Here is a 15470-nt window from a genome sequence, read left to right as displayed (position 1 = left end):
CCCTACACTGCGTAGGGTGGAGCGTCACAATTGTCTCAGGCAAACCAACCCCTTCTCTGATTCCTGCCCTCTCATCAAATCAAATCAATAATGAAATATATGATTATAGACCATTCTGCCCGCAGATTATGATCCTCCTCCTGCTCATTTTCAGTGGCAATCGATCTTCCTATAGACGATCTGCTTTGAAAGACGCATATACCTATTACCAATTCTTATGCAACTGCTCAGGAACCGACATACCAGACCTCTACACCGAGGATATCGAACTTGACGCCTTCGTCCGAGAGTGGCTCATTTCCAAAAGTTTGAGAAGCGGCACTAACGCCTTTTTCCAGACTCGAGTCTACCCAAAGACCGTAATGACCGTCCCTGATTCATTCCGCGTTAGCAAACAAAACAAACCTGCAACATTCGAGGGAATAAGGAGGAACAAAACACTCACCCGCCTCCCAAGCTCAGAAACCCCGTCTCACAGAACATCATATAATCATTGACTCCGCTGTATGGGAACGCCTTGAAGCGGATCTGTTCCGGCGTCGCCGTCCCACTATTACTGCCAGTCGTCGGCGTCATGCTACTTGACCCGGCAGCACCAGCACCAGCACCACCATTCCGGGGTAGGGGACTCCGACTCCGCAGGGTAGTCGATCTGCCGGCGTGGGTGGTATCCGCACTAGGCGGTAACGGTAACCCAGCGCGTTCGAGCGCTGCCAAGGCATCTTTATTGTCGTGCTCCTGCTGGTCGTTGTTGTTGTTATTCATCGTCATCATTGTCTGCAGGAGTCGATCGGTCGAGGGCGGCTGCAACACCGAGGCGCGCCAGAGGAAACACTCGCCCGTGCCGAAGTAATGCGAGTCCGGGTGCGGGGGGTCGGTCATGTAGGCGCCGAAGACGGCGCCACCACTGCTATTGCTGTTGCCATAGCTGCTACTGCCGTCTGAGGAGGAGAGGGGCAGGGATGGAGAGGCGTCGCGGATGATTAGCACGTAGCCCGCCCGCGGGCTGCGTTGGGAGATGGCGCGGCAGTTCTCGTACAGGGTCGACAGCGAGGCGCCGTCGCGCTCGAGACTGTAGGCTAGCCGCCAGGTGTCGCAGAGTTGGAGGCGGGCGGGAACCAGCAGTCGGATTTCTTCGGCCAGGGAGCGCGTGAGGAGGTAGTCTTGGGCCTGGAGGGTGTGCGAGTTGCTGTCCGGGTCGGTCAGGGTTAGGGGGGTGAGTGGGGGTGGTTGGAAGGGCGAGGCGGTTCGCATTGGGGTGAATAGGTTGGTGGTATTATTGCTGATGGCTGAGTCGGTGGTGGTGCTGCTGGTGGACTGGAATGGGCGCCGCATGGTGCTGTCCTTGTTGTTCGTGCCGTTCTTCGCGGATTGGGGATCGGTGAAGCGGCGGTAGAGACCTGAGACGACGTGGGTAACGGGGTAGGAGAAGTAGGAGGCGGCGGATTGATGCAGAGAAGACGACCTTTGCTGCTGCTGCTGCTGCTGCTGTTGCTGTTGCTGTGATTGAGGTTGTTGCTGTGGTTGTTGTTGTGGTTGGTGGTGGTCGGAGAGTCGAGGGGATGAGGAAGCGCTGGACGATAAAGAATATGACGACATGCGGACGGAGACGGTCCAAACGTATTGCAATTTATAGGGATGGGATAGAACGAGTGTCACAGATTGATTGAGATGAGTCAGATATAGAGGGAAGCAGAAGGGGGAAGGAGAATAAGAAGAAGAGCACAGGAGGAGGAAGTGGAGAAGAAGATGGACTATGGAGGAGTTGATGATGTGTGAAGATAAGGAGGAACATAATCAATGCATCAGCCTTATGTATGTATTTTTCCGTGTACTTGTACGGAGTACTTCGCCAATTCTTCCATATACTCAGCAAGTATACTTTTGTTTGCCGATCTATAGATTTACTATACATTCTTTCCACATATTCCAGCTCATCGGGCACGTCGATACACCATGTTCCACATTCACATCCACTCCAATTGACAATCTCCGTACGGTATCTTTTGTCCGCCAAAATATCTTCAATCTCCACATCGTTTGTGCAATTCTCTCCGGCCATTGACCCTCCACCCCGAGACCGCAAAATGACAGAGTCTTCCTCATCCTCCTTGCAGCAGCCTGCATCCAACACCACGGTCTTCCTGGATCAACCCCCCAGCTGCCTGCAATTCTGCCCCGCAGTCCCCGACTGCTGCGTCATCGGCACATACTTGCTGGCCGAACAGAAAGATGAATCGAATGACACCAACATCAAGCAGACCAAGACCGGCTCCCTACAGCTCTGGCGGATCAATCCTGCTACAAACGAACTGTAAGTTCTTGTGTCTGGTTCATGCCTACACAGTATATTTGCGAGACCGAGCTAATTGACCACACACACACCCAGCACCCTCCTCTACAAACATTCTCTCCCCTACGCGGTCTTCGACCTCCACTTCCACCCTCGCGATCCGTCCCTCCTCTCCATCGCAACCAGCGCAGGCTCCGTCGCCTTCTTCCGTCTCACATCAGGTGTAAAGGATGACCCACCCACCCTCACCCCGCTCCTCACACAACCCGTCCATGAGGACCCCTCCATCCCCGCCCTCTTCCTCGCCTGGACGCCCTCTACCTGGCCATCCATAACTCCCGATTCTTCTCTCGACGCATTCGCCGTCACCTTCTCCGACAGCCGCACAACAATCTTCCAGTACACCCCCGGCGCCTCTCCCGACTCACCACCGCAAATCACCGAGCTCGACACCTTCCCCGCTTCCCAAGCCATCGAAGTCTGGTTCGCCGCGCTCGCGACCTTCCACGACCCCACCACCACCACCACCTCCTCCTCCTCCCAGCAGCAAGTCCCGTACATATTCACCGGGAATGATTTTGGCGCCCTCCATACCCGCCGCTACACATCCGACCACAGCCAGGCGGACCGGCAACTAAGCGTTGTTCTGGACCACCACGACCGCGCCCGCCACCACACCGCCGGCGTCACCTCCATCCTCCCCTTACCGCTACCGCTCAAGGATGATAGTCCGGTCATTCTCACAGGAAGCTACGACGAGTCCCTCCGGGTGTACCACGCTACTCGGCGAGGTGAAGTCCTTGCGGAGATCGGGCTGGGTGGGGGCGTGTGGCGGCTGCAGCTTCTCTCGTCCTCGTCCTCGGAGAATGCGGAGGAGGGATGGACGGGGCTGGTGTTGGCGAGCTGTATGCACGGTGGCACGCGGGTGGTGCGGGTGCGGTACTCCGCGGAGTCGGCGGAGTGGGAGTTGGAGGTGCTGGCAGAATTTACGGAGCATGAAAGTATGAACTATGCGTCGGACGTGTGGAGGCCGGCTGGTGGATATGACTTGCCTGTGCGCAGCGAAGGAGGCAAGCAAGAGGTTGTCTGCTTGTCGAGTAGTTTCTATGATCGGCGGGTTTGTTTGTGGCGGGTCCGGTTATAGGTTTGTACAGTACCTGAACATAATCTCGTGACTGCGCGTAGGTGTAAGCATGTACCGCAAAAGCGCTTCAGAAGTCAACGGCCGTGATTTTTAGAAAGGGCATTCTAAATAGGTTCTCATTATGATGTAGACAATACAACTCCCAAATCGCTGATCTTTGTCTAAGTACACCCCCCAACCAGATGAGAAGACAATCTAGACGATCGTCTCCAACTCGCGTGCATACCCGATGGCATTCTCGATAATCGTCCCACTCGCGACCAGGATATCCTTCTCCGAGCGGGCGGCCGCCTCCGGCTCAACGGGGAAGTAGATGCGGCCATCCCGCAATACCCACCCCCTCTGCTGCGCGAACTCGATGACCGCACCCTCCGAATCCATGAAGAGCAGGTTCTTGGCGTTGGAGATGGGCAACGAGGGGTAGGCCTTTTCGGAGCAATCGGCGATTTCGCTGCGGATGGTACCCACGAGGACCTATTCGATTGGATCAACGATTAGTAACGACTCTCAAAATATACGCAGCTGAAACTCCCTTCCTTCCGCCACCAGGCCTGGAAACAAACAAGGAACAAGAGAACCAAAGTAAAGGGGAAGGGGGGAAAGACAAACACTCGAAAACAACCCAAAATCTTCTCCAGGCACCCTCTCCGAATTCGTCTCCCGCCACACCTTATCATAGCTCCCCTCCATCAAATTGCGCTCCAACTCCACAGGGTACTTGATGAAGGGATCATCCTCGACGCTCCGCCCCTGCAGACTGGCCTCCTCCACCAGCCCCTCCAGCACGGTGTGGAAGCTCGTGCTGTCACCCATGCTCAACAGCAGCAACAGATACAGTCCCGTAATCTTGCTCCGCTGGCTGCTGGTGCTCGTCTGTTCTTGTTGTTGTCCCTCGCGTTCCAGGTCGTAGAAGGGCTGCAGTTGTTGGTAGTAACGCGTGAAGCCCGGGGCGTCGGTTTGGCGGATTGAGGCGAGGGCGCCGAGCTCGAGGATCTCGCGCGCCAGCGGGAGGAGGTCGCGCGGGGACGTCGGGGTCGGGATCAGGGCATTCTGCAGCAGCAGGGTCCGCTTGGCTTGTGAGAGGAGAGTGGTGGCTTTGTCGAGGTTGTGGGCGTTAAGGCTGCTGTGGAGCTCGGTGAGGAGGGTGCGGAGGTCGGTGGCCATTTTGGAGGGCGTTTTGCGAGAGAACCGCGGGAGGTAGGGAGGAGAAAGGATGGATGGGTGGGGGAGTGAGGGATGATAGGGAAGCTGAGGGATGTCTGGCAGTCGGACAGGAATGGATGTTTGGAGTCAAGGGTCAAAAGGCTGGAGTCGAGAGAATGGCGATGTATGATGATGGTCAGGCTGATGGACGTTGACGTTGATGATGCTTGGAACTGCCGGGAAGAGCTGCCCCCGGGCGGTGAGAATAGAGTCACGTGAACAGCTCATAGCCGGATGCCCGTTTGGGAAACAATGGGATGCTTTGTTCGTTCTTGGTTTGCTGAACTCGTGCAAAAAATTGCTGTAGCATGGGGACCAAGAGTTCGACTAGGTGACTGAAGACTTGGTGGAGGGCTCTTAGTCAATGAGTATCTCAATATCGGTAGGATAGAGTATGATACTGAGAATCAATACTAATGGGGAGAGAATAAAATGGTCCAGTACCGCCAGCTGTGGCACAGTACCCGTTATGCCATCTGCCTGACATGCCCTGAGAACTCGAGAAAGCCACCACCGAACAGTATACGGATAGGTACAGCATGTCTACAGGACTAGGGTGGGCTTGGCCACATAAGAGAGTGGTTCTGATTGATCGGGTTTCATATACTCGAGAACAATGGCTACCTTCTGCTCCCTTTGATCCAACATCAATCCTATGGATCATGATTCCGCTACAACCCTGGTCTCACAGAATGTAAATCCACGGGATCAGACAAAGATTCCTGCACCTTGACTTCCTCACAAGCCCAGACAGACGTTCTCTCTCGTTGCCTCGAGCTACAAGCAATTCCCGAGGGGGATTAGTGGAATCGCTTAGAACGGGTGTCAATGAATATTGATATGGGCTTCAATAAAGTGTTGCAGCGGTTGTCAATACCCTGCAAGACATAGATCGTTGGCGTTGTTGGTGACATAACCTTCAGAGGACACTTTTCTGACCACTCTCTACCATTGCTGGCCAGAAGCTGAAGAGGGTTTCGGTTGACGAGCATCGCAGAGAGCCATGGCCTTTACAACTCTCAGTTCATCTTCAAGGATTCAGACCAATTCACTGAAAATGTTGTGGTGAGGTTTGACTGATTGGATGATTCTTGGGATCTATGTATCTTGATCATGGAATCAGAGTCTTCAGGCAATGTGTTATACTTCAGAGGGATTGAACACCACCTAACGTTCGGTGAGCTGTGAGGCTCAAGTCAGTGAGCGTAATTCATCATGCTGCAGAAACGCCCACGTTCAGTAACACACTGGATGTGGCTTGAGCTTATTCCGCCGATGACAGGGAATAGCTCTCGCTAGGGTGCAATGCGGAGAAAGCTTAGTGGTAACTGTTTAGAATAGAGAAAAAGATGAATGGACAAACAGAAAGAGACTGAGGATATCATCGAACTCTCAAAAACCACGTGCGGCCCGGGTTTCTTCTCAAGCCATGTGGGAAGCAGTCCGTCACATCCATCATTCTCTTCTACTTGCACAGATGTGGTCAGCTTTTGTGACAATTATCCTAGGGGCTCTGCCCTTGCTGGTTCACGGGTTAGCAACACTTGCCATTCCCACAGATGGGTATCTCGTTGTGGATCAACTGCAGAATGTCCCAGTCGGTTGGATGCAACAGTCTGGTCCCCCGTCATCAACCCCAATGCGATTCTGGTTGGCGATGCGCAAGCCGGACCTTTCTCAGTTCGAGCAGCAAGTGATAGCTCGATCGACACCTGGTCATCCGGACTACGGTCGTCACCTGACAAGAGAAGAGCTCCGGGGTTCCATGCGTCCTTCGGACGAGGCTATGGCCAAAGTTCGTTCATGGCTGGAATGGGAGCATGTGCCAGCTGAGTCAATTGAAGATCGAGGTGACTGGCTTACGTTCACCGTTCCCTTATCGCAGGCAGAGTCGATGATGAAGACACGATTCAGCTACTTCTATTACCCGAGCACGCAAACGACTGCCGTCCGGACCCTCGTATACTCAGTCCCAGAGGAGATTTGGCCGTTCGTCCAGCTCATCCAGCCCACAACACGGTTCGGCGCCCCTCAAGCCCAAGATAGCCCAGAGACCTTTGTGCCGGTTGCGCTTACGGCAGAGGACCTCACGGGCAATTGCTCGATGACCGTGACTCCTGCCTGTCTGCGCCAGTTGTATGGTATCGACGATACTGAGAGCATCCCCGACCCACGCAACCGACTGGGTGTCTCGGGCTTTCTAGAGGAATATGCACGCTACAACGACCTCGAGCAATTCCTGGCAAAATATGCCCCGGATCAAGCCGACGTCAATTTCACGGTTGTCTCCATCAATGGTGGGCGTAACCTGCAGTATTCACTAATTCCGTCCAGCGAGGCTTCCCTTGACGTCCAATACGCGCTGTCGCTGGCATACCACGCATCAGCTGTCTATTACACGACTGCAGGCCGTGGTCCAATGGTGCAAGAATCCGGAGCACTGACCGTAGACGAGTCGACCAACGAGCCCTACCTGGAGCAATTACACTATCTCCTGGACTTACCAGACAACGATCTCCCTGCGGTTCTTAGCACCTCCTACGGGGAAGAAGAACCATTCGTGCCTGCGGCATACGCCGAAGCCGTGTGCAATCTATTCGCGCAGCTGTCTGCACGCGGGGTCTCCGTCATCTTTAGTAGTGGCGACTGGGGCCCTGGCGATACCTGTGTGACGCATGACGGGACACATCGGACTCGGTTCCAGCCTGTCTTCCCTGCATCCTGTCCGTTTGTCACGTCAGTAGGCGGCACGGAGGGCATGGACCCAGAGTCGGCCGTATCCTTCTCGGGAGGTGGGTTCTCCGACATCTTCGCGCGGCCATCTTACCAAGATGCGAGTGTCACAAGCTATCTCCACAAACTCGGGGACCGCTGGGAAGGACTTTACAACCCCCAGGGCCGCGGCATCCCGGACGTGTCCACTCAGGCCAACAACTTTGTACTCGTGGATCACGGGGAGTATATGAAGACGGGAGGTACCAGGTAAGATCTGTCCCTCCTACCTATATGGCATCAAGTGATCGTTCTTGACTTAACTATTACTTGCAGTGCCGCGGCGCCTGTCTTCGCCGCTATCATCTCCCGATTGAACGCCGCACGGCTGGAGCAGGGCAAACCAACTCTAGGCTTCCTCAATCCATGGCTGTACTCGCTTAATCAGAAGGGATTTACGGATATTGTCGACGGAGGGTCAATTGGCTGTGATGATCCGTCGGGAGCGCAAGTACCGTATGCCGGGTGGAATGCAACTCCGGGTTGGGATCCGGTGACGGGGCTGGGGACACCATACTATGAGACACTGCTGGAGCTTGCTTTAGAAGCTTAGGATGTAATGTTCCACGATGGCTCGGAGGCCTTAATGACCAGTTCGTTTGAGCCACTGTTCCTGTATAGCCTCAATATCACCACCGTCAATCCTCTTAGTTATCAGTTCGTAAGTGCGTTCTCTCCTTTGACCACATTTCGTGCAGAAGACCTCATTTTCGTCACTCCCCACTACCTTTAGCTAGACACATGAGTTCACACATGCAATCACTCCATACCTACCCACAACAAGTCGTTTTGGGCTCGGATAGGCCAAGCCATTACCGGGGGTCACATTACATAGGTCTTCCAGGGTGTGGCGCAGCCTCGTGGGGGAAAGACAGATCTTGCCGACTAGCGAGCGGCGTTTCGAGCACAGGCTGTTTCGGCTTCGTGGTTTCGAGACGCCAGAAACCTTGCTGTGCATTGTTTTGCATTGCCCTTGATCAGTAGCCTAGCCCGCATTGTAGTGACGGTCAGCTAAGATGATCCACACCAGCTTCTGCAGTGGGGTGAAACACCCAGGAGCTGTCTGGTAATCTCCGATGCGAAGCGAAAGAGACCATGATCAAGAGAAGCGCGGTGGCATAGATCGGGTTAAGCCTTGCAGTTTGGACTGCCTCTTAGGTGCCAAGCTGATACGAGATTTCCCTAATCCAGGTGCGGCACTCATTGACTCTTGAGAACAGTTGAAAAATGGGAGGAGTGCAGAGCTGGTGGTAGATAAAGTAACACTGGAGCCGGGTGGAGTAGCCGTTGGATGTGCTAACTATGAAAACCGAATCTCAGCTATAAATCAGATCTTGTTCCCTTCCAATGAAACTTGTCTTGAATGCAAGTAGGATTACAAAATGGTTCAGTTGCTATGGGTGGGGGTTACGGCGGTGTTGGTCGCACAATCCTGGAGGTCTTGAAAGTGTCTCCCAAGCACCAGACTGTGGTCCTATCCCGCAAGGTGAGAATCAAGAATCACACTCGTGCCGTTCTATCCAGAGCGTGCCTCAACTGACAGAGTTGAGTAGTCTTGTTGCGAGAAACACGATTCCGTCCAAGTTGACTACGGAAGCATTGACAACTTGGTTTCCGTGTTAGAGACACATGATATCCACACGGTGATCTGTTGTTTCGCCGTGGAGGGTGATTCCCTGGCCATATTGCAACTGAACCTGATCCAGGCTGCCATAAACTCCACGGTCACCCGGCGTTTTGTGCCCAGTGGTTTTGCGATCCCGTATCCCCAGGAGTATCTTTCACCAAACCAAGCGCATAGCTCATGATGCCATATGAGCTAATTATCCCTAATGCTGTACAGCAGCTGCCGCAACTCAAGAATTACTTTGAGGCAATTGAGCTTCTTCGACAGTCTGACCTGCAGTGGACCGTCTTCCTCAATGGAATCTTTCTTGACTACTTTGGGCCATCGAAGCCCAAATCATACTTGAAAGCCAATGACTTTGTTGTGGTTATGGGAGAACAGAGTAGCAGGGTCTTCCGGAGATGGTGAAACTCCTGTTACATCTACCTATACCTTTGACCTGGCTCGGTACGTTGTCGCTATGCTCGATGTGAAAGACTGGCCCGAAGAAAGCCGTGTGGTCGGTGATCCTGTCACTTGGCATGAGTTTGTGAAAGCAGAAGAAATTCGCAGCAAGTATGATTATCACTCTCTCGTGAGCAATGTCTAATTAAAGCAACAAGGATGTCAGTTTGAGATTCACTATGACGGCGTGCTAAAAACTCAAGAGATTCGAAATAATCGAGTTGCCTCGACACCAGACTTTGTACGAGCATTTCCCAAAGAAAGCCTTCCAGTGGTTCATGTCAATCTTCGAACTGCTCGCAGCGGACGGCTCGTCGTTCATCACACGTGAAGGCTCTCCGAACGAGCGCTTTCCTGACATGCAGCCGCTTACGGTCCGAGAGATGCTGGAAAGGTTAAGAATTAGTGGCGTCAGTGCATCTAACGATCTTACATGAGCAGCTTGGTATTGTCGGCGACATGATCACGGAATAATTTGATGAAGCAAGCTTGACATGTTGACAGATCCTGAGGTACGAAAATTCATGAAAGCTTGCGGCACTCACGACAGCATCGTGTCGAGAGAATCGATATTTAAACCATTCTGTTCCACAGCTTGGCAGTGCTCAACAGAAAACAGTACTTATCTCATTCACTCGTACGCTGGGAGCACGCACGCTCCGTGCGGAGCCACCGGATATGGGCTTATGCTAGTGGGTCTTGCGAGCGGAAAGTGATCCGTCCGCCGCGAGACTAGGGCCTAGAACGGGGCCGTCAACCCTATTTAGTTCCAGGTTCACATTGTCAAGTCGAGTCGTGGTGTGGTTGTGCGGACCAGACAATCACCAGATCTTCTTCCTCACTGTCCGAAACCACTCCGTATGTTGTGGATGCGCGTCGGACCGTCAAGCTGCATGTTGCATTCCAGAGGGTGTCATCTGTTATCAAGCGAGCCATGTCAAGAACTTCCTTTGGCGGGTGCTAAGCGGGTCAGTAAGCAAATAATGGGTCCTCGAGGCCGTGAGAACATTGGGCAGTGTAGGAGCCACTAAGTGTAGGCCGGCTAAACGGACTGTGGGGTCCAAAAAAGAAAAATCAACGGCAATGATGTGCCTGGATGAGGAATGAGGACCGAGGAGATACACAGACTACTGAGGATCTCGGATGCAGGTATAAATTGGCGGGGTAGACCGGTTTCCCCTACTCGAGTCAGCATGTTTTCTCGCTTCAACGCGTGCATTAGTTTTCCTCCCGCAACCATGACAGGCCTTGGACCCCAAAGTCTGTTCTCTCAAGAGGAGCAAGAGCCCCTGAAAATCCAGCTGTAGAGTCAGTCAAAGATGAGAAAAGCAAGAGAAACAGAAAGGATACATACTTGTTTGGTAGTAGTTAAAAGTGAACCTAAGGGGAAGAATGGAAGTGGTGGGGGGTTTTGGCAAACTTGGCACGGACCGGGAAACAAACCACCCGCTCAGGCACGGGCTCTTCCTCATCCGCTGGGGCTGACAGAGACCGGTCCATCTTTGACACATACATAGTGTCACACCAGTTTTTCGTTGACTGCTCTGTTTCGAGGCATGAGGCTGTTTCCTTCTCTTACTGTGACTCCCATTCTATGAGTTCTACTCCATACAGCAATCAAATGGCCCATCTAGCCACACGCGTCCAGCGATCTGGGACCAATGGACGACCATACTAATAAGTGTCAAGGGTGTCCCTGAACGCCGCTATCAACTTCATAGATTGATTGATCATGCTTAGCTCATTCAACCCAAGAATTCAGCGCCACTGGGGTATCAATCCCTCCTCCCCCTCACAGTCTCCATGCAAAACCTCTGATGATTTTCCCACTAGTTCTTGCATGCATGCCTTCACCCACACATCACCACTGCGAGGATCCGGAAACTGAATGATCGTCTCCCTCTTCGAAAAATTACCACTGGTCTATCCCACTCTTTCAGCTCCGTGCTGAGCTCGTTATGACAGTGACCTTCTCTGGGGAAACACTACTGCCACTTTTGTTTTAGCTCGGCGACAGTTGAACGACACCGCCAGCACCAGCACCAGCCCGTGAGGCTGGGGCGCTTGTAGCCCGTGCCATTAGCGGGCCTGAAGGCAACGGACAAACCACATGTAAAACAGACACGCAGCCTCGCATGCATTCATAAGCTGGAACCCTTACTAGACTATCTTCTCAACCTGGCTACTGCAAATTGCAGCTGCACCACCTACATAAGGCGCTTTTTGGCTCTAGCCCTGCTTGCGATTCGTCCTAATCAGTTCCGGTCACCTGGCAAAAGTGGGTGACGGCCGCTGCACCTTTTTGCTCCTTTCTGTCGGTCTCTCGGTGCTTCTGGCTCTCCTTCTCTCATCCTCTCCCTCTACTTCTTTCTTTTTCTTCACTATTTTCAGACCCTGTCCGGGCGCCCTTCTTCTATTGCGCCTGGTCCTCGATGATCTGATCCCCGCTGCTGTCCTCGACACTTATCCTGTCCTTCGCCTCCGTTTTCAACTCCAGTCGCCTGAAATCCCGTGCCGCTTGAATTCGAATCGCCTTGCTCGCTCTTATGTCCGCGGACTGCCATCCCTGTTTCCTCCATGTCACATCCACTGGTGGCAGCCGTGTGGGAACAGCTAGGGCGTCGTGATCTAACAAATATCCTTCGCGAGATCATCGGCGAACATGTGCTGGACATCGCGGTCTCCCAGCCGGACGGCCAATCCGCGCCCATTGAGCCACTGACCCGATCGGTTTTTTGGATCAAAACCATCTTCGATGCGCAACGTACCTATCTCCAAGGCCTAACAAGTGTCCACGACTGTCACCCTTACTTCTTGCCTTATCTGCTGCCTTCGGAGACTGTCTTCTCGACATTGATGTACTTGCTCAAGGTGAAGCTAGAACTTTTCCCATGCAACAGATCGACCGATCCCGAGCTCATAGGGTACCGACATCTCATTGCGCATACTTTACTCGCCGGTATTCGAGTCTTGCTGCTGCGCGGAGAATCCATCCAGACTGATAAAAAGTTTCGGTTCGAAAAGGCAATGCGGGCTGCATGGCGGCATTCTGACCTTTCGAATGTTGAGCGGTTCCTCATCAGCGACCTTCTTCCCAAAGCGATTGATTTCCTTGGCTCGACTGAATTGTCAGCTACTCAAACCCTTACACTCGACCGTGGGAAACCTTACCTGCCGTCGTTCGCTGCAGGGTTGGTAAGTGCGCCCGTTGAATATTGCACCGGAATAAGCTCAGAGGCTCACGGCGTTTGTAGTACCCAGTTTCAGGAGCACCGGAGACCCTCATCACAGACCTCTTGACGGGATTGATGAAGAACAATGCCGACCAGTTGGTCTCCTTCAACCTGCTTCTCGACATTCTCTGGGCAGTAGACTCTGCTCTCATTCAGTGCCACATAGATCGCCGTCGGATCTCTCAGGAGCAAGGATACACGAGTTCCGCGGCGCTTAAGGTACACGAAGCCTTCACCCAGGCGCAAGAGGTCAAGAAGAAGTTGACTCGAACGGTACTGGCGGCCTACGATGATGAATTCAACACGGCGCCGCTGCAAGTATTCGCCACCACCATCCTAACCCAGACTGCCGACGATTCGCCTCCGCTACAAACTCGGCGGATTCGAGACACTTGGTCACAGCTGGGTGGCATTCGAGAATCATGGGAGCGGGCCTTGGGACAATTCGTGCGTTGGCTCATCAACAGGCGGGTGCAGATGTGGGATTGCAATGGTGAACTTGAAGCGTTTTCGCACGACTATCAACAGCATTTGACCCAATGGCTACAAAACTCATCAGCTGCTGACTTCGATCCCACCGCACCGAGCAAACAAGGCCGGTCCAGCACGGCAGTTTACGTAGTCAACTGTCCTGCGGTGCATCCCGTGCCGGGGGCAATGTTGGAAGAACAACTGAGAATCCATGACCGGAAGGCTTATGAGGTAGGCAAATGCCACACCGGCTGCCCGAAATAGGAGTCGACACAGAAACTAATTTCCCCTTAGCAATTCCAAGGAAGTCCCGAGTTCCTAACGATGGACATCAGTTGCCCCCTCTGTCCTGAGAAAGCACGCATTCAACATGCTCGTATGATCGAGCCTCTCGAACAAGTTTCCGACGCCCTACATCTGTTCTCGGACTCGGACGGTGAGGGGCAGCCATCCCTCCCAGATTCTGCCTCCCGAGCGACCACCTCATGTTCCAGCTCGCTCAGTCATTCTACGAGTCACTCGTCCCGCCTCGACTCTGTCGAGGTAGTCAAAAGCCCGACTTCACCCACGACTCCTGTCCCGGCCGTCTCAAAGGCGAATGGCAAGACTCCTAGTGTCACCACATCAGAAATATTCAACCCTGTCTTGTCGCGAAGTCGGACCGATCAGTCATTTGACAAGCAGGCCATCAAGACACTTTCTCGTGATCTCAAGAATGTGAAATTACCTTTCACTAGCGGAACCTCACTCTTTCGGAGGAACTCGTCGAAAGGGCAGCAGTTGCCTCGTCAGCCCCGGTTCTGTTTCTCAGCCACTGGGAGCTCTCTGCTCTTTTGGGGTGCCGGCAGTAATTGGGTCATGCGATTTGACTTGGGCCAGGGCGAGGGCAAGAAACCAAAGAGGCAAAAGTATGACATTCCAGGCGTACAACAGGCTGCAGCAGGAGATCAACGATGTGCTGTTATTGCTTCGGTGGGACAGGTAAGCTTGCTTGCGTCACTATTCTCAAGTCAGTACTGACGGAAATTAGCATTACGAGCTTCTTGTGTTTGAGAACGACAGTGATATCCCAGAAGCCTACATGACGATCGAGACCGATCACCAGTCATTACCTATCACTTGCATGGTCATGTCTCGTAATGATCGATATGTCGCCTTCACGCTCAAAGACCAAGTTCGCGTCTACGAAATCTGCACTAGAACCATTCAAAGAGTTTCCCTCGGCAGTGGAATGGACCGAGTGTCAGACTTGGGCAACCGGTCTTTGATGCGAACCTTTTCTGGCGCGGAAGAGTCTGGTTTCGAGGCGCAACGACAAGAGGCGGTCATCGAAAGGAAGCTTCAATTCTCGGCTGATGGCAAACACTTTGTAATAGCCACCCATCTGGGCGATCACTACGCCTATGTCGATGTCTGGAATTGCACGTTTCAGCAATGGAACATAGTCCCCGACAGTTCAAAATCCTTCAAGCTTCCTCCTGTGCGTATCTCCACGGTTCGATATGGTACTTTCTGGCATGCTGACACCTACTAGTGGACGACGAACGATGGGGATCTGACTGGTGTATACTATGATAGCTCCCATCATGCGGTACTACTAACGGCATTCTTTGGTAAAGAATATCCCCTATCTTTTTCCATGACCGACAACAAAATCAACAACGATCCGTTTAGCACGCGAATCGTACATGCAGGCCAGTCCCCATCTGGAACACGATTTGTGATTGCAAACGGCATGTGCGATATCTATCTCTGCGATGTGAAGCCTTCCGGGGGCTTAAATCGCTCCCGGATGAAGAAGGCGTCGTACAAAATGAACCCCTCGGTGTTTCGGCCTGGACAACTTGCGCTTGCTTTTCCCCAGGAGTACGAGATGTTAGCATTCTGGGTGAAGACGGGCAAATTAATGCTACGGACCGTGCGAATGCAGGGTGGCATTGAAAGTGTCAGTGACTATGATCTACGACCCGACTATGATCGGCTGGTAGTCGAGAGACCGCTTGTCGCTGACTTTCATACTCAACGCCGACGGCACTCATTACTCTCTCATGAGCTGGTGGCAGAAATCGATGGTCTACCTTCGGTTCCTCGGCCAGACCTGCCTGAATTATCGTCGACCTAATAGAACAATGACAGGGAGGGGAGGACTGAAGTTTGGTCATCAAGCTGCTACTAACACTGCAGATGATGTCCTATATATGTACTTATGTGTGACGAATAAAATAATGAGGTACTGACTACAGTAATGGTTCATGTTTTAAGGATGCCCTCAAAGGAGGTTAG

General features: G+C 52.9%; 6 protein-coding genes across 6 annotated transcripts; 4 read left to right on the top strand and 2 right to left on the bottom strand.

Annotated features, from left to right (window-relative positions):
• Positions 1-49: 49 nt before the first annotated feature.
• Positions 50-1765, bottom strand: BP01DRAFT_418369 (putative oxidative stress response protein Oxr1). Its single transcript, XM_025579320.1, has 2 exons — positions 446-1765; positions 50-372 (listed from the first exon to the last, which is right to left on the bottom strand). Exons 1-2 carry the CDS (start codon positions 1597-1599, stop codon positions 228-230), a joined length of 1299 nt encoding a protein of 432 aa, XP_025427937.1. The 5' UTR covers positions 1600-1765; the 3' UTR covers positions 50-227.
• Positions 1766-1865: 100 nt separating this feature from the next.
• Positions 1866-3437, top strand: BP01DRAFT_347991 (uncharacterized protein; the record flags this gene model as incomplete). Its single annotated transcript, XM_025573711.1, has 2 exons — positions 1866-2314; positions 2390-3437. The coding sequence occupies exons 1-2, from the start codon at positions 2088-2090 to the stop codon at positions 3435-3437; spliced, it is 1275 nt and encodes a 424-aa protein (XP_025427936.1). The 5' UTR covers positions 1866-2087.
• Positions 3438-3513: 76 nt separating this feature from the next.
• Positions 3514-4661, bottom strand: rpnL (proteasome regulatory particle lid subunit rpnL). Its single transcript, XM_025575796.1, has 2 exons — positions 4047-4661; positions 3514-3911 (listed from the first exon to the last, which is right to left on the bottom strand). Exons 1-2 carry the CDS (start codon positions 4599-4601, stop codon positions 3633-3635), a joined length of 834 nt encoding a protein of 277 aa, XP_025427935.1. The 5' UTR covers positions 4602-4661; the 3' UTR covers positions 3514-3632.
• A 1456-nt stretch (positions 4662-6117) lies between these two features.
• Positions 6118-7965, top strand: BP01DRAFT_347983 (S53 family peptidase; the record flags this gene model as incomplete). The annotated part of the gene is made up of 2 exons (XM_025573710.1): positions 6118-7622; positions 7689-7965. 2 exons carry the CDS (start codon positions 6118-6120, stop codon positions 7963-7965), a joined length of 1782 nt encoding a protein of 593 aa, XP_025427934.1.
• An 843-nt stretch (positions 7966-8808) lies between these two features.
• BP01DRAFT_376654 (uncharacterized protein) lies at positions 8809-9920 on the top strand (the record flags this gene model as incomplete). The annotated part of the gene is made up of 4 exons (XM_025576961.1): positions 8809-8898; positions 8978-9186; positions 9421-9594; positions 9689-9920. The coding sequence occupies 4 exons, from the start codon at positions 8809-8811 to the stop codon at positions 9918-9920; spliced, it is 705 nt and encodes a 234-aa protein (XP_025427933.1).
• A 2140-nt stretch (positions 9921-12060) lies between these two features.
• BP01DRAFT_304494 (uncharacterized protein) lies at positions 12061-15309 on the top strand (the record flags this gene model as incomplete). Its single annotated transcript, XM_025572163.1, has 5 exons — positions 12061-12678; positions 12738-13418; positions 13482-14168; positions 14218-14667; positions 14722-15309. 5 exons carry the CDS (start codon positions 12061-12063, stop codon positions 15307-15309), a joined length of 3024 nt encoding a protein of 1007 aa, XP_025427932.1.
• Between the last annotated feature and the right edge of the window lie 161 nt (positions 15310-15470).

The sequence above is a fragment of the Aspergillus saccharolyticus genome (genome assembly GCF_003184585.1).
Source record: "Aspergillus saccharolyticus JOP 1030-1 unplaced genomic scaffold BP01scaffold_40, whole genome shotgun sequence".
NCBI classification, from domain to species: Eukaryota; Fungi; Ascomycota; class Eurotiomycetes; order Eurotiales; family Aspergillaceae; genus Aspergillus; species Aspergillus saccharolyticus.
Note: the sequence above shows the minus strand (reverse complement) of the source record. Positions and strands in the feature narration are given on the sequence as shown.